Source organism: Rhinichthys klamathensis, unplaced genomic scaffold (assembly GCF_029890125.1).
Source record: "Rhinichthys klamathensis goyatoka isolate OS25496 unplaced genomic scaffold, OSU_Roscu_1.1 h1tg000036l_1, whole genome shotgun sequence".
In the NCBI taxonomy this organism is placed as follows: domain Eukaryota; kingdom Metazoa; phylum Chordata; class Actinopteri; order Cypriniformes; family Leuciscidae; genus Rhinichthys; species Rhinichthys klamathensis.
In genome coordinates, this window is record NW_026606584.1 from 3,761,652 (window position 1) to 3,785,572 (window position 23,921).

Genomic DNA, 23,921 nt, shown 5'->3' on the forward strand with positions numbered 1-23,921 from the left:
TTTGTCACAAAATCATAAAATTGGTGTCTATCGATTCCTTGCATCATGTCGAATCCGACGATATCTATTTTGCCAGGATTGGATGTACCACGTTATAAGCTAAATTAGCATTAAGCTAGCTTAGCATGCTTATCTGGTTAACATGTCATGGAACTTTTTGTGAACTCATTCTCACACTGAAACCTCTACTCAGCAGGCTGGTGAACGTGCATGAGTGATTAGCTCAACGTGTTACACCACGGATCCCGATGTTCAGCGTCGTGGGTTCGCCACTCAGTGTGACATGTGCCCAGACCGCATGAGGTACTGTGGCAGGAAAAGATGCAGAAGTTGCATCTGTTCCAGGCATTGTGCATAAGAATGATCTCATCTGAAGCTGCCACACACAACATGCAGTGCTTTTACGTCCAATTCATTGTTGTTCTTCTTCCAGAAGGGTAGTCAATGGCAGCCCTATGAACCACAAGTTAGAAAATTGGCACACTTGTAGTGATGGTAATGAGTAGTAATCTGACCAATTTTGGATGATTTAATCTAAACTTTTTAAATACAAAATGTTCTCCATTTACTTCAAAATTCTTAATTTTGACTTGATTCTCTCTTGAAAATATTGAATTTCGGCAGCTGTGTAGATGCATGTCTGGCAAGTGGCTCAACGAGATGAGTGACAGGCATCTAACCCATAGATAGTGGGTTCGAGTCCCGTGTGGGACAACTTTAAAATTGTGTATTATGAAATTAATTGATTATGAAACACTTGTAGTGAGTAGTCCAACGTGTGATCAGATGATCTTTGGACCGAGCTGCACAGAAATGATGAACAGGTTTTTGATAGTAGCCCCCATACCAAAGATCTTCCTCTCTGCAGTTGACCTAGCCTGTGTTTGTTGCCTTATCTTAGTTAGCTTAGCATACTAATTGGTTAGCATGCTAGCCAGATGCCATTCTTTCTAATGTGGCTCTTCAGTTATCAGGCTAAACCATAAGGCTTTAAGTGGTGGACAAGTTGCTTCTGTTCCAGGTGAAGGAGCTAGTAGAATAGAACACACAGATAATTTATTTAAAAATTCTTCATTTTGAGTTGCTTCTCACTTGAACTATGGATCTTCTGCATCTTGGCCAAAACACAACTTCCAAGTGGTGCAATGAGATGAGTGACAGATATCTGACCCAGAGATAGTGGGTTCAAGCCCCATGTGGGACAACTTTAATTTAAAAAAAAAATGTGTTAAGTTGTCATTTCAATTCCTTTATTATCCAGATAAGCATTGTTGTAATCTTTCTTTTGGGATTAGAAATGTGTTTTTGTTCATTCTATGTTGATTCTTACCTGAAGTCTTAAATATCCAGAAAGGTTTGTGAACAAATGAGCAGTCATTGACTTTCAACTATTCTAATTGCATTGTAAGCAGTTACATAAATTGGTTGTTTTCTTCCTATGTATAGTCGTATCCTCTTTTTTTTTTTGCCTCCATGTGTTAATTCTCAACTTCATATATGTGTTTGTGCATTGTGTGTAAAGTAGTGAACTGGAGAGCAGAAGGGTATGATAAGATGTTTGTGGTGGTCTAGGTAAACCTCTATTTTTTTAAATTGTGCTGCCTTTTTTACATTTCAAGTTAAATACATAAAGCTTCAAACAGAACACAAATGCCTATTCAATTGATCAACCACTGGCAACATTTTATTGCAAAGTATATAGTAAAGAATACTTTCAATTCCATACAAGAAATGGTTTGACCAACTCCACAATATTAACTGATCTGACATTAAACATTTGAATGTGTACATATGCATATCTTTTAATTATTTTAAGTCCCATAAACATTAGACTTACTTAGTGACTTGAATATCAGTTTTTCCTTCTCGTCATGTGGACAATAAATAAAAGTAATTTTATCATAATAGTAAACCATAAAATCACATTAAAATACATGAACATTTTTGTATTATCTAACATTAAGAATTGTTTTAAAAAATAAATTGTAATTGTAAATAGAAGTTAATTAGTTACTACATGAATGTTAAATTACAAATAGTTACTATTCTAACAGTACATTATTTGGATCAACATCAATTAGTTGAGGTATATTGCCAAAAAGACTAGTAAAAGCTAACCTAAAGAATTTACATAATGTATACAATTATTTATTCTCAAATAAGCAACAAAATATCATTACACATCAAACAATACACTATCATTATACACAGAGCTGCACTCCAGGTTTATTGCTGCTCCTGATGCTTTGAATATTTTCCCAAAACAATCAGAGTAAAGCTTAATTAAGTTCAAGAGGCTTCATTTCTCCATCCCTAAAAGGCATTATACAAGTAAATTTACCTTTCAATTATTTCCAGCAGACTTTCAGATCCATTTCTTGCCTCCACTAAACCAAGCTTCCCAATTCTAAAATGATTAACTCAGCAATTTGATGAATGTATTACTAATTCCTGCAATCACCCTAATTGAATCGTTTGTTAATTGCATACCAAGCATTGTCAATTTCTGTTCTAGTAGGCCTAATCTACTATAAATCACACCACTTGCAAACCTCTTTTTTCATGCAACAGCAAAAATGAACAAATATTTAAATAGACCAGAGACCAGTGAATCTGACAACTGCATTTATGTTTACATTCATGCAGTTTCCAGAGTGCAACTGTCTAGAACAAACTCAAAGTTTTTTAATGCAACTTTGCAAACAGGTCGCAGTGAATATCACCAAGCTGTCATCTTTGCGCACGAAAAACATCAAACTTGGACAACATTAGCATTAAATCGGACAGCGGTTAAACTGTCAAACATAACAAAAAAGCCAAGTAAGTGGTAGTCTAGCTATTTAATCCTGTTTTCTATCTGATAAACTTTCAGTAATCGTATTCCTTTCAAATTCATTGTACAAACAAGCCCATATCAATTCTCACTTTTTTCATTCTTTAGGCCTCAATAATTCTGAATATTTCATTCAGTGTGATCGGAGTACTGCTGTGGAAGTCGCAACATCTACATTTCCCCACAAACCACCAAAAGAGATAGAAAAACTCACTGTAGAAGAAGCAAAAACTCTGGGATCACGACAATTGGTAAGCTGTTTTTTTTTCAACCTTCTCACTGTGTAAATAGCCTACAGGGTTGTTTACTTGTTGTAGTAATGCTCTGGAGAGTAGTACAATCACATATATTAGCCCTCTGTAGATTGTGCAAAATCGTTTTTATGGGGAGAAAAACATTTTAAAGTAGCCTGACGTTCAAAAAAATGCTAAAATGTGAAAGATTTTTCAGATGCACAGGCAAAGATTACTCTGCTTCTCAGTTATCTTTGCTAGATGCTTTACAAACATGATTAATGCGTTTCAAATTGGTTAATGTGTGGAAAAGTTTGGCTATTTCCTCTTCTTATGACCACAACAGCAGTTGTATACATTTCCCTTGTAATCATGTTTATTGATGTATATTTTTGATTGTACATGTACGATTTTCTTTAAATTTTCAGATCACTAAAATATCTGCAACAGTATGCAAGCTAAACAACGCAACTACTGTAAAGGCCTGGGGTACAGACTGTGAGATCCAAGAATGTTCCTTGCAAGATCCATCTGGAGAAATTCAACTTACTCTTTGGGAAAACCAAGTTTCAAAACTGCAACTAGGTAACTCCTACACCTTTACCAATCTTAAAACTAGACTGTACAACAGCCTTAAGAGCCTCACAACAACCCTGAAAACAACCATGGAACCTATTGCACAGGACCAAGTTTTCCCACCTGGTCAAGGCCCTAAAATCAGTAAAGAACCCTCTCTACCTAATACAGTGGTGAAACAAAAGCCAATAGGGGTGCAAATAAACATTAAAAAACAATGTCCAAAATGCCACAAATCACAAGAACAATTCAACATCAAACAGCAATTTCACCGTTGCCCGACTTGCAAAATTCTACGGAACACAAAAAGCTATATAACAAAATGCAATGGAATAATTGAGATAAATCAAGACAGTCAAATAACTTCTCTTACGGTTTCGAACTCAACTTTGTCAAAATTCATAGCACCAGAACTTGAACTGTCAACTTGTGATTCACAAGATATAGAAGAACTCTTTCTATCCTCCGATGAACTGACTTTAACATATAATAACTGTTTGGAAGTCACCAATATTGAAAACGCTTCATCCGCTCATCCCAGTGATGAGGATTTATTTGAAGTGAATATCGATGAAATCAACCCTGTCCTCTGTGTCACAGAGACACAAAGCACTCCAGAACCCAAGTCTCCAGTTAAAAGACCATCTGAGCCAACAACGCCTCCTATTACACCAGCTAAAAAACCTTTGACTAAGAAGAGTGCTGTAAAAATAATACAAAAATGACTTTGTATTGAAATGCACAACTAAGATGGTTGTGTGTGTGTGTGTATATATATTGAAATGATGGTATTGGTGTTTTTTTTTTTTGTTTTTTTTTTAATGAATGGCAAATATTGATTTAAGTCATGTTTTCTATTGAAATTAGGTTAATTTTGTCCATTATGTTCTGAAATGCTACTGATTGATTTTTATTTCATTTTTATGGCAAAGCTTTGTTAAATGTTGTTTAATGTGTTTTTTTTTTATTAAAACAAATGTGTGTCAATTCTTGGAATATGTGACCTTTATTGCATGGGCTTATCTTGCATTTGGAAAGTTGCGTGCATTCTTCTAGCCATTCTTAACTAGGCACTAAGTTTAGTTTCACAAACCATACTGGGAAAAGCAAGTAGTGTAACCATAAGTGTCATTGTGAATAACTAAAGAAACGGTTGGTATTCTGTTCTGTAAAGATTTAAATATGCAACAATGGTGCTTTAAAATCACTTCAAAGGCCCCCTCTAATTTGCTTACTTTATCCAATGTGCTAAATGGTATTTAAACTAAAAATAATCGTTATTTTTAATTCACATTTTTATCACCTCTCACAATATTGTTTCTAGGCAGCATAAAAAAAAAAACTTAATTGTACAAGACATTATCAAAGATGACTGTCAAAGTAATGTACTTGTAGCAAAAATATAGGTTACAGTTGCATATGGCAGTTAACCCATGTAATTCCAATTTCTTTTCCCTGAGATAACATGTATGAATACATAAGGATATTAAACAATCTTTAACAATTACGTCAAAAATATATATCAAAATCCATACAAAAAACTTGATTATTCGTCAGGTCACAATTGTGACCATTAGTAGAACAAAGGGAGGCTAGGTATATGGTGTTAATGGATTTATAAACTGACAAACTTCTACAGTTTAAAGACCAGGTTCAATAATTGTTTTAAGCTTTAGTTAATAGTGTTGTATTACATCAAAGACACACCATGCAAAATTTCCATTTGTCAAACAGTGACCCCTAGAGTCGCTGTGGAGTACTTGTATTTTTTCTGAATATTAACTTAATGACCTAATATCTAATATGCCCATGACAATTTAGAAACTGAAAATAGAACATAAAAATATATGTATTAGATCTAATATAACAAAATTACAAGATTATAAAATGCATTGCGTGAATTCTTGTTTAAAGAGAAGTGTTTAATCTACAATTAAACTAGGAATGTTTGACAGAATAGTGAATATTATCAGGAAACCTGCTCCAGACTTTAGGACCCACATGCAAAAACAAAACATTCTCTCCTTTAGTGCAGTTCAATATTCTTAGTAGTACCAAAAGTCCAGAATTGTAAGATTCTTACAAGAACCTGTTAATCTTAATGTTGTAAAATAATATTTTATCGATCTATATACTGCATCTTGGACTAACTTTATTTGTTAAAGGTGCAGGACAACCACCTAACAGTGAATCACAATAATATCAACTAAACTCATTAAACGTAACATGCTGTCCATTTAAATACTAAATCTTCATTTTGAGTTGATTCTCATTTGAACTATGGAACTTCTACATCTATGGAAACACATGACTTTCCAGGGGCTCAATGAGTGACAGGCATATGACCCAGAGATTGTGGGTTCAAGTCCTTTGTCTTACAACTTTATAAAGTTGTGTCATTTCAATTTCTTTATCATCCTGAAACGCATTGTACTATTCTTTCTTCCTATTAAATACAACGTGTGTTTCATTTATATGCAAAGTCTTTATTTTGAGTTCATTCTCTTTTTTACTACTGAACCTCGGCAGCTGGATGATCTCATTTCTTTTGTGAGGTAAGAAGTTAATGAGTAAGAATACTTTGGTTATTAAAGTTTCTTTTAAAGTTTTGAAAGCAAAGTATTTTTAAGTACTTTTTGAACCCATGGAACCATTGAAGGCTTGGCCCCGTAAGGCTGCTTGCAGCTTTAATTATTATTATTCTTCTTCTTCTTCTTCCGCAAATGGAAGTCTATGGCAGCCCTATGAACCGTACATAGGAAAATGATGAAATTTGGCACACTTGTAGTGATGCTAATGAATAGTAATTGGACCAATTTTTGACCCTCTAGGACCAACTCTATAGCGCCACCACCAGTTCAAAAATTCAACATTGAAATGGTTATAACTTTTGAACCCTTTGATCTAGAGACATGAAACTTAGTACACCTGATTCCACTCATCATGCTGATCACAACCAATACCTTACATTAAGACCCCGCCCATTACAGTAGTGGCCATTTTGAAATGTACAGTATTCAGTTATTTCGCTACTCCTCCTTCAAATTTTGTCCAATTTTCTCCAAACATGCACTCAAATGATCTTCAGACTGAGCCGCATAAAAGTACTGTTCCCGATTTTTTTGTTATACTGGAAAAAAAAAGTTATAATGTCACAAACTTAACGAGGTCCACCCAAAATTGGCTAAGAGGCTGTATCTCGGCCAAAGTTTGATCAATGGAAACGAAAATTGGTACACTTCATCGGAAGCATGTTCTGAGGTCCCATGCCAAAGTTGGGAATAGCGCCACCTACGGGTCATGAGATATGACAAATTGCTATTTTGGCCAATAACTTTTCAACAGTTTGTCAGAAATTCATAATTGTGGTATCTATGGATTCCTTGCGTCATGCCGAATCCGTGGATATCGATTTTGCCATGATGGGATGTACCACGTGTCCGCCATTTTGAATTTTGTCATAAATTGCAATATCTTTTAAACTATTTGACATATCAGCACACAATTTGGTAGGGATGACCGACACCATGTCCTAAAGCGACATGAGAAGTTTGATCACAGCGCCACCTAGTGTTCCAGATATATCATTGTTTTTTGAAAAAACGCTTATAACATTTGAAAATATTGTTCAAATTTTGAGTTCTTTATGACATTATGTTCCTTGGTTTATGCCGATTTAGACGATATCTCATTTGTCATTTTCCAACAATGTGACTGGCCGCCATATTGGAGCGAATGTAAAACAGTTTTTTCGCTACTCCTCCTTCAAAATTTGTCCAAAATTGTCCAAAATTTGCTCAAATGATCTTCGGACCGAGCCGCATAAAAGTACTGTTCCCGATTTTTTTGCTATACTGTAATAAAAAAGTTATGATGTCACAAATTTAACAAGGTCAACCCAAAATTGGCTAAGAGGCTGTAACTTGTGAACAGTTTGTCACAAAATCATAAAATTGGTGTCTATCGATTCCTTGCATCATGTCGAATCCGACGATATCTATTTTGCCAGGATTGGATGTACCACGTTATAAGCTAAATTAGCATTAAGCTAGCTTAGCATGCTTATCTGGTTAACATGTCATGGAACTTTTTGTGAACTCATTCTCACACTGAAACCTCTACTCAGCAGGCTGGTGAACGTGCATGAGTGATTAGCTCAACGTGTTACACCACGGATCCCGATGTTCAGCGTCGTGGGTTCGCCACTCAGTGTGACATGTGCCCAGACCGCATGAGGTACTGTGGCAGGAAAAGATGCAGAAGTTGCATCTGTTCCAGGCATTGTGCATAAGAATGATCTCATCTGAAGCTGCCACACACAACATGCAGTGCTTTTACGTCCAATTCATTGTTGTTCTTCTTCCAGAAGGGTAGTCAATGGCAGCCCTATGAACCACAAGTTAGAAAATTGGCACACTTGTAGTGATGGTAATGAGTAGTAATCTGACCAATTTTGGATGATTTAATCTAAACTTTTTAAATACAAAATGTTCTCCATTTACTTCAAAATTCTTAATTTTGACTTGATTCTCTCTTGAAAATATTGAATTTCGGCAGCTGTGTAGATGCATGTCTGGCAAGTGGCTCAACGAGATGAGTGACAGGCATCTAACCCATAGATAGTGGGTTCGAGTCCCGTGTGGGACAACTTTAAAATTGTGTATTATGAAATTAATTGATTATGAAACACTTGTAGTGAGTAGTCCAACGTGTGATCAGATGATCTTTGGACCGAGCTGCACAGAAATGATGAACAGGTTTTTGATAGTAGCCCCCATACCAAAGATCTTCCTCTCTGCAGTTGACCTAGCCTGTGTTTGTTGCCTTATCTTAGTTAGCTTAGCATACTAATTGGTTAGCATGCTAGCCAGATGCCATTCTTTCTAATGTGGCTCTTCAGTTATCAGGCTAAACCATAAGGCTTTAAGTGGTGGACAAGTTGCTTCTGTTCCAGGTGAAGGAGCTAGTAGAATAGAACACACAGATAATTTATTTAAAAATTCTTCATTTTGAGTTGCTTCTCACTTGAACTATGGATCTTCTGCATCTTGGCCAAAACACAACTTCCAAGTGGTGCAATGAGATGAGTGACAGATATCTGACCCAGAGATAGTGGGTTCAAGCCCCATGTGGGACAACTTTAATTTAAAAAAAAAATGTGTTAAGTTGTCATTTCAATTCCTTTATTATCCAGATAAGCATTGTTGTAATCTTTCTTTTGGGATTAGAAATGTGTTTTTGTTCATTCTATGTTGATTCTTACCTGAAGTCTTAAATATCCAGAAAGGTTTGTGAACAAATGAGCAGTCATTGACTTTCAACTATTCTAATTGCATTGTAAGCAGTTACATAAATTGGTTGTTTTCTTCCTATGTATAGTCGTATCCTCTTTTTTTTTTTGCCTCCATGTGTTAATTCTCAACTTCATATATGTGTTTGTGCATTGTGTGTAAAGTAGTGAACTGGAGAGCAGAAGGGTATGATAAGATGTTTGTGGTGGTCTAGGTAAACCTCTATTTTTTTAAATTGTGCTGCCTTTTTTACATTTCAAGTTAAATACATAAAGCTTCAAACAGAACACAAATGCCTATTCAATTGATCAACCACTGGCAACATTTTATTGCAAAGTATATAGTAAAGAATACTTTCAATTCCATACAAGAAATGGTTTGACCAACTCCACAATATTAACTGATCTGACATTAAACATTTGAATGTGTACATATGCATATCTTTTAATTATTTTAAGTCCCATAAACATTAGACTTACTTAGTGACTTGAATATCAGTTTTTCCTTCTCGTCATGTGGACAATAAATAAAAGTAATTTTATCATAATAGTAAACCATAAAATCACATTAAAATACATGAACATTTTTGTATTATCTAACATTAAGAATTGTTTTAAAAAATAAATTGTAATTGTAAATAGAAGTTAATTAGTTACTACATGAATGTTAAATTACAAATAGTTACTATTCTAACAGTACATTATTTGGATCAACATCAATTAGTTGAGGTATATTGCCAAAAAGACTAGTAAAAGCTAACCTAAAGAATTTACATAATGTATACAATTATTTATTCTCAAATAAGCAACAAAATATCATTACACATCAAACAATACACTATCATTATACACAGAGCTGCACTCCAGGTTTATTGCTGCTCCTGATGCTTTGAATATTTTCCCAAAACAATCAGAGTAAAGCTTAATTAAGTTCAAGAGGCTTCATTTCTCCATCCCTAAAAGGCATTATACAAGTAAATTTACCTTTCAATTATTTCCAGCAGACTTTCAGATCCATTTCTTGCCTCCACTAAACCAAGCTTCCCAATTCTAAAATGATTAACTCAGCAATTTGATGAATGTATTACTAATTCCTGCAATCACCCTAATTGAATCGTTTGTTAATTGCATACCAAGCATTGTCAATTTCTGTTCTAGTAGGCCTAATCTACTATAAATCACACCACTTGCAAACCTCTTTTTTCATGCAACAGCAAAAATGAACAAATATTTAAATAGACCAGAGACCAGTGAATCTGACAACTGCATTTATGTTTACATTCATGCAGTTTCCAGAGTGCAACTGTCTAGAACAAACTCAAAGTTTTTTAATGCAACTTTGCAAACAGGTCGCAGTGAATATCACCAAGCTGTCATCTTTGCGCACGAAAAACATCAAACTTGGACAACATTAGCATTAAATCGGACAGCGGTTAAACTGTCAAACATAACAAAAAAGCCAAGTAAGTGGTAGTCTAGCTATTTAATCCTGTTTTCTATCTGATAAACTTTCAGTAATCGTATTCCTTTCAAATTCATTGTACAAACAAGCCCATATCAATTCTCACTTTTTTCATTCTTTAGGCCTCAATAATTCTGAATATTTCATTCAGTGTGATCGGAGTACTGCTGTGGAAGTCGCAACATCTACATTTCCCCACAAACCACCAAAAGAGATAGAAAAACTCACTGTAGAAGAAGCAAAAACTCTGGGATCACGACAATTGGTAAGCTGTTTTTTTTTCAACCTTCTCACTGTGTAAATAGCCTACAGGGTTGTTTACTTGTTGTAGTAATGCTCTGGAGAGTAGTACAATCACATATATTAGCCCTCTGTAGATTGTGCAAAATCGTTTTTATGGGGAGAAAAACATTTTAAAGTAGCCTGACGTTCAAAAAAATGCTAAAATGTGAAAGATTTTTCAGATGCACAGGCAAAGATTACTCTGCTTCTCAGTTATCTTTGCTAGATGCTTTACAAACATGATTAATGCGTTTCAAATTGGTTAATGTGTGGAAAAGTTTGGCTATTTCCTCTTCTTATGACCACAACAGCAGTTGTATACATTTCCCTTGTAATCATGTTTATTGATGTATATTTTTGATTGTACATGTACGATTTTCTTTAAATTTTCAGATCACTAAAATATCTGCAACAGTATGCAAGCTAAACAACGCAACTACTGTAAAGGCCTGGGGTACAGACTGTGAGATCCAAGAATGTTCCTTGCAAGATCCATCTGGAGAAATTCAACTTACTCTTTGGGAAAACCAAGTTTCAAAACTGCAACTAGGTAACTCCTACACCTTTACCAATCTTAAAACTAGACTGTACAACAGCCTTAAGAGCCTCACAACAACCCTGAAAACAACCATGGAACCTATTGCACAGGACCAAGTTTTCCCACCTGGTCAAGGCCCTAAAATCAGTAAAGAACCCTCTCTACCTAATACAGTGGTGAAACAAAAGCCAATAGGGGTGCAAATAAACATTAAAAAACAATGTCCAAAATGCCACAAATCACAAGAACAATTCAACATCAAACAGCAATTTCACCGTTGCCCGACTTGCAAAATTCTACGGAACACAAAAAGCTATATAACAAAATGCAATGGAATAATTGAGATAAATCAAGACAGTCAAATAACTTCTCTTACGGTTTCGAACTCAACTTTGTCAAAATTCATAGCACCAGAACTTGAACTGTCAACTTGTGATTCACAAGATATAGAAGAACTCTTTCTATCCTCCGATGAACTGACTTTAACATATAATAACTGTTTGGAAGTCACCAATATTGAAAACGCTTCATCCGCTCATCCCAGTGATGAGGATTTATTTGAAGTGAATATCGATGAAATCAACCCTGTCCTCTGTGTCACAGAGACACAAAGCACTCCAGAACCCAAGTCTCCAGTTAAAAGACCATCTGAGCCAACAACGCCTCCTATTACACCAGCTAAAAAACCTTTGACTAAGAAGAGTGCTGTAAAAATAATACAAAAATGACTTTGTATTGAAATGCACAACTAAGATGGTTGTGTGTGTGTGTGTATATATATTGAAATGATGGTATTGGTGTTTTTTTTTTTTGTTTTTTTTTTAATGAATGGCAAATATTGATTTAAGTCATGTTTTCTATTGAAATTAGGTTAATTTTGTCCATTATGTTCTGAAATGCTACTGATTGATTTTTATTTCATTTTTATGGCAAAGCTTTGTTAAATGTTGTTTAATGTGTTTTTTTTTTATTAAAACAAATGTGTGTCAATTCTTGGAATATGTGACCTTTATTGCATGGGCTTATCTTGCATTTGGAAAGTTGCGTGCATTCTTCTAGCCATTCTTAACTAGGCACTAAGTTTAGTTTCACAAACCATACTGGGAAAAGCAAGTAGTGTAACCATAAGTGTCATTGTGAATAACTAAAGAAACGGTTGGTATTCTGTTCTGTAAAGATTTAAATATGCAACAATGGTGCTTTAAAATCACTTCAAAGGCCCCCTCTAATTTGCTTACTTTATCCAATGTGCTAAATGGTATTTAAACTAAAAATAATCGTTATTTTTAATTCACATTTTTATCACCTCTCACAATATTGTTTCTAGGCAGCATAAAAAAAAAACTTAATTGTACAAGACATTATCAAAGATGACTGTCAAAGTAATGTACTTGTAGCAAAAATATAGGTTACAGTTGCATATGGCAGTTAACCCATGTAATTCCAATTTCTTTTCCCTGAGATAACATGTATGAATACATAAGGATATTAAACAATCTTTAACAATTACGTCAAAAATATATATCAAAATCCATACAAAAAACTTGATTATTCGTCAGGTCACAATTGTGACCATTAGTAGAACAAAGGGAGGCTAGGTATATGGTGTTAATGGATTTATAAACTGACAAACTTCTACAGTTTAAAGACCAGGTTCAATAATTGTTTTAAGCTTTAGTTAATAGTGTTGTATTACATCAAAGACACACCATGCAAAATTTCCATTTGTCAAACAGTGACCCCTAGAGTCGCTGTGGAGTACTTGTATTTTTTCTGAATATTAACTTAATGACCTAATATCTAATATGCCCATGACAATTTAGAAACTGAAAATAGAACATAAAAATATGTATTAGATCTAATATAACAAAATTACAAGATTATAAAATGCATTGCGTGAATTCTTGTTTAAAGAGAAGTGTTTAATCTACAATTAAACTAGGAATGTTTGACAGAATAGTGAATATTATCAGGAAACCTGCTCCAGACTTTAGGACCCACATGCAAAAACAAAACATTCTCTCCTTTAGTGCAGTTCAATATTCTTAGTAGTACCAAAAGTCCAGAATTGTAAGATTCTTACAAGAACCTGTTAATCTTAATGTTGTAAAATAATATTTTATCGATCTATATACTGCATCTTGGACTAACTTTATTTGTTAAAGGTGCAGGACAACCACCTAACAGTGAATCACAATAATATCAACTAAACTCATTAAACGTAACATGCTGTCCATTTAAATACTAAATCTTCATTTTGAGTTGATTCTCATTTGAACTATGGAACTTCTACATCTATGGAAACACATGACTTTCCAGGGGCTCAATGAGTGACAGGCATATGACCCAGAGATTGTGGGTTCAAGTCCTTTGTCTTACAACTTTATAAAGTTGTGTCATTTCAATTTCTTTATCATCCTGAAACGCATTGTACTATTCTTTCTTCCTATTAAATACAACGTGTGTTTCATTTATATGCAAAGTCTTTATTTTGAGTTCATTCTCTTTTTTACTACTGAACCTCGGCAGCTGGATGATCTCATTTCTTTTGTGAGGTAAGAAGTTAATGAGTAAGAATACTTTGGTTATTAAAGTTTCTTTTAAAGTTTTGAAAGCAAAGTATTTTTAAGTACTTTTTGAACCCATGGAACCATTGAAGGCTTGGCCCCGTAAGGCTGCTTGCAGCTTTAATTGGACTTGTTTTTGTCCAATTTTCCTTAGTTTTTTTGCAGATGCCTTACACTCAAAAACTTCCATTAAACCCATATTTTTCAATCATCTGTGGTACTCTATGATGCCACCACGTTCCATTTTTCTTAGTCATACAATTGTAGTTTGCTTTCGAGAAATCCACTGGCTTCAATGACTCTTTTTTACTATTAAAATTACCCATTTTTGCACTAATTAGCCTTTTTCCAGAGATACTTTTCTGAAAATTTCCTGTGTGGCCACCACACTCTGCCAGTAGTCCGTCACTACTGGTCTTTACTTTGAGACTTTCCCAGTGTGGCCACCGCACCCCGCCAGTAATCGTCACTACTGGACTTTATTATGAGATACCCACATCCCACTCTGAGACTCCCACGTCTCACTGGCCCTTTTGGGAAATGTGCACGTCTCACTGGCCCTTTTGGAATATCTTTTTAGTGCAACATTTTTTTCTCACCGTGCTTTTTGCAGCGTGATTTCTTTTAATCAGGATCGCGTCCACCTAGGCCTTCCGTGGTGTCCACAATTCTCCCGTCCCTCAAAGTTGGGGGTTTGGAGCCACAGACTTCTTGTCTTTGGGATGATCAGTCAATTGCTTCTTCCACGGAGGTCATCAGTTTTGCGACCACATCCTCGTCGCCAGATTGTCGTGGAAATTCTTTACCCAGATCTCAAATAACAATTGAAGAACAAATGAAGATCTCGAAAGTTATAAGTATTAGTGTTTATTTCTTGCAAGAAAGGCAGTTCACACACAGACAGAGTCTGATATGAGAAGGGCAAAAGTCTTCTCATTTTACACAGTTTATATACAAAAGAACATCCTCCAAAACGTACCCCTCCCTTTCTTATCTTCGTACAAGAGCTTGTGTTTTTCCGAACCTAAAGCTCCTTATACGTACATAGTTTTTAGTTCCCCATATTCTAACACTTATACACACACACACACATAGCCACACATATGTCATTCTAACACTTCTTAAAAACAACTAAATATGTTTTCCTCAGTGCAAGCAAGCTTATCGAAGAACAGAACATTCTGTTCATCTGCACACGTCCCCTTGACTCATCTGCACACGTCCCAGTGACCTAATTGTATAGGAGATCATGCATCTTGCAGTTTCTTTAACACATCTATATTTTAAAGAACACACATATATATATTGGTTTCAAGAGATATATGATTGATATATGATTAAAAGAAAAATTTCTCTTACATAACTAAAGATCTTCGCAATGGAAGTGAATCAATCAAAACTAACTTTAGCTGGACAATAACTTTATGCTAATGCTGTTGTAAAGCCTAAACAATCTGTTAACGTAATTTCTATTATAACTGTAAAGCTGCTCTGAAACAGTCAATACTGTTAAAAGCGCTTTATAAATGAAGGTGACATGACATGACTACTTTCTAAAAAAAATATATATATACAATCAAGATTTTTCATGCAAATTTATGTTATAATTATAGGCCTTTATACCTTGGTATCAGCTTGTGTTTTCATCAATGGTATAATTAATACAATTAAAATTTATTTGGTTTGTCATGATTCATTTGTGTAGACAAAATCTACTAACAAGAATAAACACATATGAACAATTAACTTATTATTGTATTATTAATTATTTGTAACTATCTTGAAACTATCCAAGCAGCGCTTCACGCTTAGATGTGATGGCTGAATTAATACATTACCTAAATGTGATTACAGAATATATTTAAATTATTCATCAAATTGTCATTTTCTCCTTACAGACTTGCGAGTTAACAATAAGGTCTGACCAGTAAATTACTTGGTGAACAAAGAAAACATTTTGGCATTAGGCATTGGCATTAGTTAAAACCTAAAAATGTAAAAGTTTTACCTTATAAATAGAATTTAGTTTAATTCATTTAAAAATGTGTTACCAGAGTGAATGGCAACATGATTTATTGAAAATATGTAAGTGGTTCTTAAGTCAATACTTTTTTAATGGCTTGTCAACTTTCCATTCCTACGCTGCATGATTCTTGTCAGTGCTGGATTCAGTGCTTGAGCACTGGTCTATGACTGGAAAAAATAATAAAGTCGTTGCAAAATAAATGATACATAGCTTACATTTCGCATTAAACTGGCAGATTTTAGAATGTTGTAGGCAATTCTTTTGCAAGTAATTAAATGTTTAATCTTGTCTTGCCTGAATCTTTGGTGTAAACATGTGAACATGCCAAGAGCACCTGAACGCCCCCCTTTCAAAAATCTTGCTTCCAATGCCCCCCGTTGTTCTCTGAACACCCCGTTGAGAAACACTAAATTAGATGATGCTATGTAATTTCTTAAGATGAGACTTTCTTTTTGTGCAAACCAAAGAAAATGTGAGGTATGAACTGAAGCATCTAGTTCATTTCTGCTAACAGGTGCTGTAAGGGCAGAATTTCCAAAGACAACTTTTGCCTACAGCGCAAATGTAACAATGAGCAATTTGCAAATAAAATTATTTAATTTGTTAAATATTTAAGTCCCACTTCAGTAATTCAGTAATGAGTTCTACTTGAGTATAAAAATAGTATGGCCTAGATAAAAGTTTACAGGAAAGGTGTTTTGAGTTGCAAATTAATCATAAAGTAAGTTTTATAATTATGACCTTTACCTTTTTAATAATTTACCCAAACTTTGATTATCAGGTAACCTGCTAAATTCAATTCAAATGTACTTCTATAGCACTTCTTTGCATGGTTGCAAACCAGCTTTACATACATACATATACAGTAGAAAGTAGTTACAAAAGTAAATATATGTAATTATGACAAATAAAGAAAACAACATCTAGTCAGTTTGAACAGAGGTTTTATTACTTTAATGTATTCCTAATACACTCCAATGCATCTATACTGTAATACACTTTTCCCATTATTGGTTATTTTAATGGCCTGTTGCTCTTTAAAATTTGGACTGCAGCCCTTTGGGCTGTCAAAATATTATGTATTATTAAACAAATTATTAAAATGATCTATAACCAGCCCTCAAAAATGTAAAAAAAAATGTAAAAAGTCAAATAAATTCAGAAATGTTAACTGCATGATAAGTAGCAATCTATAATGTATTAAAATAATTTGAATTCATGCGTCACATTTAATTCCGCAGCGTAATGCAAGACCGTCAAATCATTTCATTGCATTTTAGGCTACATCAGGAGAAGTTGTGCAGTACATTGAGATTTGAAGTGGGCAGAGACAATTGGCAGATGGATGGTTTTATTCCATCTGCACGCACTGAAACACAAGCAGTTCTGCACGTTCACATTCTTCCACCAACATACGGAACTGTGTGTTTTAGTCCGTACACAAGAATGAAACTAATGTCATGCACATAGGCGTCATTTACGGGGGGGACGGGTGGGACATGTCCCCACCACTTTTTGCCAGGGTCGATATTGTCCCCACCACTTTTGAAACATCTCGCGTCACGGATGTACCAATAGAAAAAATAAAACATCTCCAGTTAACTAGCAGCATTCGTTTCATTCATTTGTTAAATAAGACGCGATCTAGCGCTGAAATGTGTTGTCTTCACGCGCGCTTCAATCCGTTGCAGAGATTCTATTCGTTCCAGACAAATCACAATTCAAAATGCACACAAACGTGTCCCTGCTTCTCTGGGTTCTAATCCGCACTCGTATAGTTTTTTTTTCCCTCATCAAAACCGATAATGTTTATCAGTGATAAAGTATATCAAGATTCTTGATATACAACCACTGATAAACATTATCGGTTTTGATGAGGGAAAAAAACTATAGAGGGTATGCGCATGACGTCACCGTCGGCCGGAGTGAATGCGGTCACGCCCACAAGTGGCAAAAAGACTGAGCGGCAGCATTTGTTTTCAGCGTGAATGCCGTGAAAATCACACAAAACACAGCTAAAACGGGAAAGAGCTTTGCGATTGACTGTACAACTAGATTTGACCAGAAATCTGAGGTACTGTATATTTTTACAGACTGCAAAAAGCTACAGAACAGACTATATTCTGCTTAATTGGATGTTTTTAAATAAACACTGACAAAAAACTATACAAGTTTTAGGGCTGGACGATATGATGATATACAGTATAACATTAAAGTAAGTGATCACTCGGATTTAGACCTATCTATATTGTATTTATATAAAACGTTTACAGGCAAATTGTCTTCATTTATTTCCCCGGCGTCGAAATCAGGCACATATAAATGTCAGGAAACACGATTCCTGGCTGCATGTCAATATCCATGGATCACTGGATCTTTGATAAGTTGTAAGGCACAATATATCGAGTCCAACTTTTAGTTTAAACTGATAATAGTTTGTCTTACTTGCGTTAACGCAGTTTCCCCTATTAACTCCAGTCACGCAGCAGCTCTTCTGCCACTCAGTCCAGCTGAGGGGGGCGTGTTCCGGCGGGGAAGTGACGTTAATGCATTCCCTCACCGAGTGCGGACTAGAACCCTCAACCTCCGACACGCTTGGCAAAAATTCTGCCACTGGACTATCACAATACATATGCAACGCAGGCGGATCTATGTATTTACTACGATACGATACTAACAACATATTAGATCTCATTTTACGACCAATTAAACCCAAAGTACCATCACATTTTTGGTCGGACATCATACATTTTTATTTATTTCAATCAGTAAGCTACAGGACATCGTCTTTCAAACCATGACCTGCGCGAAAGAGAAAAAAGAATGAATGCGTCATTGTACCCAGCACTTTTGAAAATGGCCTTCCGAATGCGTCTCTGTCCCCACCACATTTCAAACCAGACGCCCATGGTCATGCAGGTTTATGCAATTGCTTCCTACCGCATTAATGAAAGATCATGTCAGGTTGAAGGGAAGCAAAACATTCTCCAGTTGATATTTAAGTCACCAGTAGTTAGGGAAATGAGAAACAGGTGTGACAGAATCAGAATTCGGATGTGTGAGACCTGGTGGCGTTCAGGGGTAGCAACCCATTCAGCTGGTGTCGTGTTATGTTTTATTTTATTTTATAATGAGTAAATTCGGGATAGATTGTTTGTTTGGAAGTAAATATATTAGTAAATGTGTGTGTGTGTGTGTGTGTGTGTGTGTGTGTGTGTGTGTGTGTGTGTGTGTGTGTGTGTGTGTGTGTGTGTGTTTCTTCAGGCTCTCCGCAGTTCTCAAAGAAGCACCAAACCTGTGTATGTTTCTGTGGGTCATCGAATCAATCTGGATACAGCAGTCAAACTTACACACACCTGCTGCCTGTACAGAGTACCTGAACCAATACGACAGGTACACGCATTTGATGTCACTACTGCTAGCATTAACCAAAATGACAAAAAAAAATCATACTAAAGCCCTATTTGGATGGTAATTGTTGCTCATGTGGATGCTTGTAAAAATAAATTGGCATCGCACCTCAGTGATGTAGTGATTTATGGTCTTAAATATTAATATTCAGTATTAATATTAATATTGAGTTTTTGGTCACACGTCATCTAAGGCGAGTGTGAGAGTTTCAGATGATTTCTTCCTATATATTATGGGGCACCAGCCAAGGAACTTCACCTTGACAATAAAGAAAAATCATGGAAGATTGTTAAAAGAATTAGAATTATATAAATTATGGGAAGTTCATCATCTGATCAACCTGAAGGATTTAGTGAGATTCTGGCGAGCTTGTAGAGCCTCCAATTATCAACACAAGAATGACACAGTTTAAAATGATTTTATTAAATGAGTTCAATACAGTCTTAAATGAACGTAAAGAGCTGTGGGAGAATGAGACGTGTGTGAGAACCACGTCTCTGTCAGCAGCGGCATATCTTAAAGTGACAGCAGCCAATAATTCTGTCTGTCAGTAAAGTTAATCAAAGAACAAAGGTAACAGAGAAAATTACTCACTGCTATTGACTAAAAAACTTTTGTAGCTTTAATGAGGATTCATCTATATTTAATTTATAATTTATGCAGTGCAGACTGTTTGATAACTTTATTAAATTTCTGTATATTTCCTACCTGTTAGACATGTAGGAAGGGCACTAATACATATGACATGTATTATGTGTTTATCTGAAGATTGTTTGAAGTTTACTAAAATTAAAAGTTATATTTTTTTAAGCCTAATAAATGTTGTTTTTTATAGCTTTCAATACACTGTAATGTTGAATGGCTATAATTAAAGTCTAAAATGGGGTGTCAATTTCATGGGGACATCAGTCCAGTCAAGTCACCTTAATTTCTAAAGCGCTTTTAACAGTATGGATTGTTTCAAAGCAGCTTTACAGTTATAATAGAAATTACCGTAACAGATTGTTTAGGCTTTACAACAGCACTAGGATAGTTATTGTCCAGCTAAAGTTAGTTTTGATTGATTCACTTCTGTTGCGAAGATCATTAGTTATTAACTTAGGTGTCGCTAACACGACACCGTTCTAACAGAAAAACTCTTAACGCGCTTTGGCCGCCAATACGCACAAAACAGTGCCTGGTGCCTCGAGAACGCACTCCCTGAAATAGGTTCGAAGGTGCAAACGATAATCCGTTATCTCTGCGCAAACCTCAAAAACGCAAACCCGCGAAAACGCAGACGGCGCGCACATGCGCATCACATGTTCAGTCCATAGGTATACGGATACGCGTTTGAATATATACACTCACCGGCCACTTTATTAGGTACCCCATGCTAGTAACGGGTTGGACCCCCTTTTGCCTTCAGAACTGCCTCAATTCTTCGTGGCATAGATTCAACAAGGTGCTGGAAGCATTCCTCAGGGAGTTTGGTCCATATTGACATGATGGCATCACACAGTTGCCGCAGATTTGTCGGCTGCACATCCATGATGCGAATCTCCCGTTCCACCACATCCCAAAGATGCTCTATTGGGTTGAGATCTGGTGACTGTGGAGGCCATTTTAGTACAGTGAACTCATTGTCATGTTCAAGAAACCAATTTGAAATGATTAGAGCTTTGTGACATGGTGGAAGTAGCCATCAGAGGATGGGTACATGGTGGCCATAAAGGGATGGACATGGTCAGAAACAATGCTCAGGTAGGCCGTGGCATTTAAACAATGCCCAATTGGCACTAAGGGGCCTAAAGTGTGCCAGGAAAACATCCCCCACACCATTACACCACCACCACCAGCCTGCACAGTGGTAACAAGGCATGATGGTTCCATGTTCTCATTCTGTTTACGCCAAATTCTGACTCTAACATCTGAATGTCTCAACAGAAATCGAGACTCATCAGACCAGGCAACATTTTTCCAGTCTTCAACTGTTCAATTTTGGTGAGCTCTTGCAAATTGTAGCCTCTTTTTCCTATTTGCAGTGGAGATGAGTGGTACCCGGTGGAGTCTTCTGCTGTTGTAGCCCATCCGCCTCAAGGTTGTGCGTGTTGTGGCTTCACAAATGCTTTGCTGCATACCTCGGTTGTAACGAGTGGTTATTTCAGTCACTGTTGCCCTTCTATCAGCTCGAACCAGTCTGGCCATTCTCCTCTGACCTCTGGCATCAACAAGGCATTTCCGCCCACAGAACTGCCGCTCACTGGATGTTTTTTCTTTTTCGGACCATTCTCTGTAAACCCTAGAGATGGTTGTGCGTGAAAATCCCAGTAGATTAGCAGTTTTTTTAAATACTCAGACCAGCCCTTCTGGCACCAACAATCATGCCACGTTCAAAGTCACTCAAATCAACTTTCTTCCCCATACTGATGCTCGGTTTGAACTGCAGGAGATTGTCTTGACCATGTCTACATGCCTAAATGCACTGAGTTGCCGCCATGTGATTGGCTGCTTAGAAATTAAGTGTTAACGAGCAGTTGGACAGGTGTACCTAATAAAGTGGCCGGTGAGTGTACGTTGAGTGTTTGAGTGTATTGGGACTGAAGCGCCAGAACTGCAGCTGATATAATGTGCGCTGTAGCACGATACTACCATATTTTAGTTTCCATTCTTATTGTGTTTCCACAACAATGTTAGTGAGTAAATCTACTGAAATTGCCACCATAACAGTGGAGTGTGATGTGTGAGACGTAGGACTACCACATTTAAAAATTACTATTAGTATTATTTGAAGTTAACATAATAGGAAATACGCAGACCTACACCAAAAAACTAGTTGAGGATAAATTCTTTAAAATTGGGCTATTCCAGCGTTATGGACGTGACATTTGCAGTCAAAACTTGAAATGTAAATTATCAGAAAATGCATTTAATACTGAAACGTCTGTTTATGTCACGGTGTATGAATTCATTGTCTCTCTCTCGTCTTGCGTGCTGTTGTGTGTGTGTGTGTGTAATTGGGGGCGTGGTCACTGATCAGCAATGATCAGCAGCGCCAGCTGGCTTCAATCTGTTTTACCCTTTATATGTTCAGTAACTGGTGTCTCATGTTGTCAGATCGTTGTTCTCCCGGTGTGTTCCTGTTCCCGAGTATTGTTGGCCTCCTGTGGATTTCCCTGTTCGTCTTCGTTCTTCTTCGAGTTCCTCGCACTTCCACGGATTCACTTCACTCACGGATCATCTTCACTGGACTAGGAGCACTGCACTGGTTGTTCACCGAGGTCCCTGCGTCACTCTACATCAGCGCTGGATCCTGCCCGATCCTCCATTCCTCTCCAGCTGTGTTTTTGTGACTCTGACCAAACAGTTAAATACTTACCTCTAATAAAGCGTTTTTGCTATTGCATCTTTCTCCTGTGTTACGTAACAGAACGATCTGACCAATCATGGATGCAGCAGGCGCAAGAGACTGGGATGAGTTTGCCAATCGGAGAATTGCGCGTTTGGACCAGCAGGATGAGGGCATCAGCAACACAGGTCGGGCGGTCCAAGCGCTTGTGACGCAGGTGTCCGAGCTCACCCAACAACTTCAACATCTGAGAATTCCTACTGCGCCACCCACACCGCCCGTTCAACCCGTACCACCAGAGCCGCACCAGCAGCGGGAGCCACGCCTACCCATCCCTGAAGGATATTCAGGTGAACCTGAATTTTGCAGAGCTTTCCTGACCCGATGCTCTATGCATTTCTCATTGCAACCACTGATGTTTTTCCAGGAACAAAGTAAAGTGTCATTTGTTCTGACTTTACTGTCTGGCAAGGCGGCTCTCTGGGGAACGGCGGTGTGGGAGAATCAAGACCCATGCTGCGCCTCGTTCCAGGCACTCTCCGAAGAGATGAGAAGGGTCTTCGATCGTGCGGTGGCGGGTAGGGAGGCGGCCAGACTACTCGCCGATCTCCGCCAGGGTAATGGCTCGGTGTCGGAATATTCCATCCAGTTCCGCACCCTGGCCGCAGAGTGCCGTTGGAACGAGGAGGCGCAGTGGGACTGTTTCCTGCATGGGTTGGCTGACCGTGTCCAGAGGGAAATTTATATGTTGGATCTGCCTCAGAATTTGAATGGACTCATTGAGCTAGCACTAAGAGTCGATGCTCGGCTGAGCAGGATGGGTCGGTTTCAGCAGAGTCATCAGTATCTCAGCACGGAGGATTCCCGGGTCGGCAGCAGGGACACGGCCAGCCCCATCCCCGATCCCGAGCCCATGCAGGTGGGTAGAGCTCGGCTTTCCCGGGAGGAGCGCGAGAGGCGGAGATCCCAGGGACTATGCCTATACTGTGGGAAGGCGGGCCATTTCATTCATGCCTGCCCAGTAAAAGATCAAGCCCGGTAGTAACTTTGAGGCTACTATCGGGTGGGATCTCCGCCAAAAAGACCTCATCACCATTATCATCTACCCTCCTCCCGGTAAGACTAAGGTGGGCAACCTGCACACACGACACCAAGGCATTACTGGATTCTGGAGCAGAAGGTAATTTTATGGATTTTGGACTGGCAAAGAAACTTTCTATTCCCATTTCTCCACTCGAGCACCAGATCTCCGTTAATGCCCTCAATGGCCAACTCCTCCCCGACATCTCTCACACTACTGAATCCATCACTCTCATCACATCCGGCAATCACATTGAGACTATAAAATTCCTCCTCATGGACTCACCACTCGCAC

The 23,921-nt window shown here is 37.1% G+C and overlaps 1 protein-coding gene across 1 annotated transcript in view; it reads left to right on the forward strand.

Moving 5' to 3' along the window:
• LOC130081152 (endonuclease V-like) overlaps window positions 1–19,995 on the forward strand; it is a 426,892-nt gene extending 406,897 nt beyond the window's left edge. The window contains exons 7-8 of the mRNA XM_056246111.1: window positions 19,072–19,200; window positions 19,987–19,995. Coding sequence (XP_056102086.1) covers window positions 19,072–19,200; window positions 19,987–19,995 — 138 coding nt within the window. The remainder of the gene's footprint in view (window positions 1–19,071; window positions 19,201–19,986) is intronic.
• The last annotated feature ends 3,926 nt before the right edge of the window (window positions 19,996–23,921 follow it).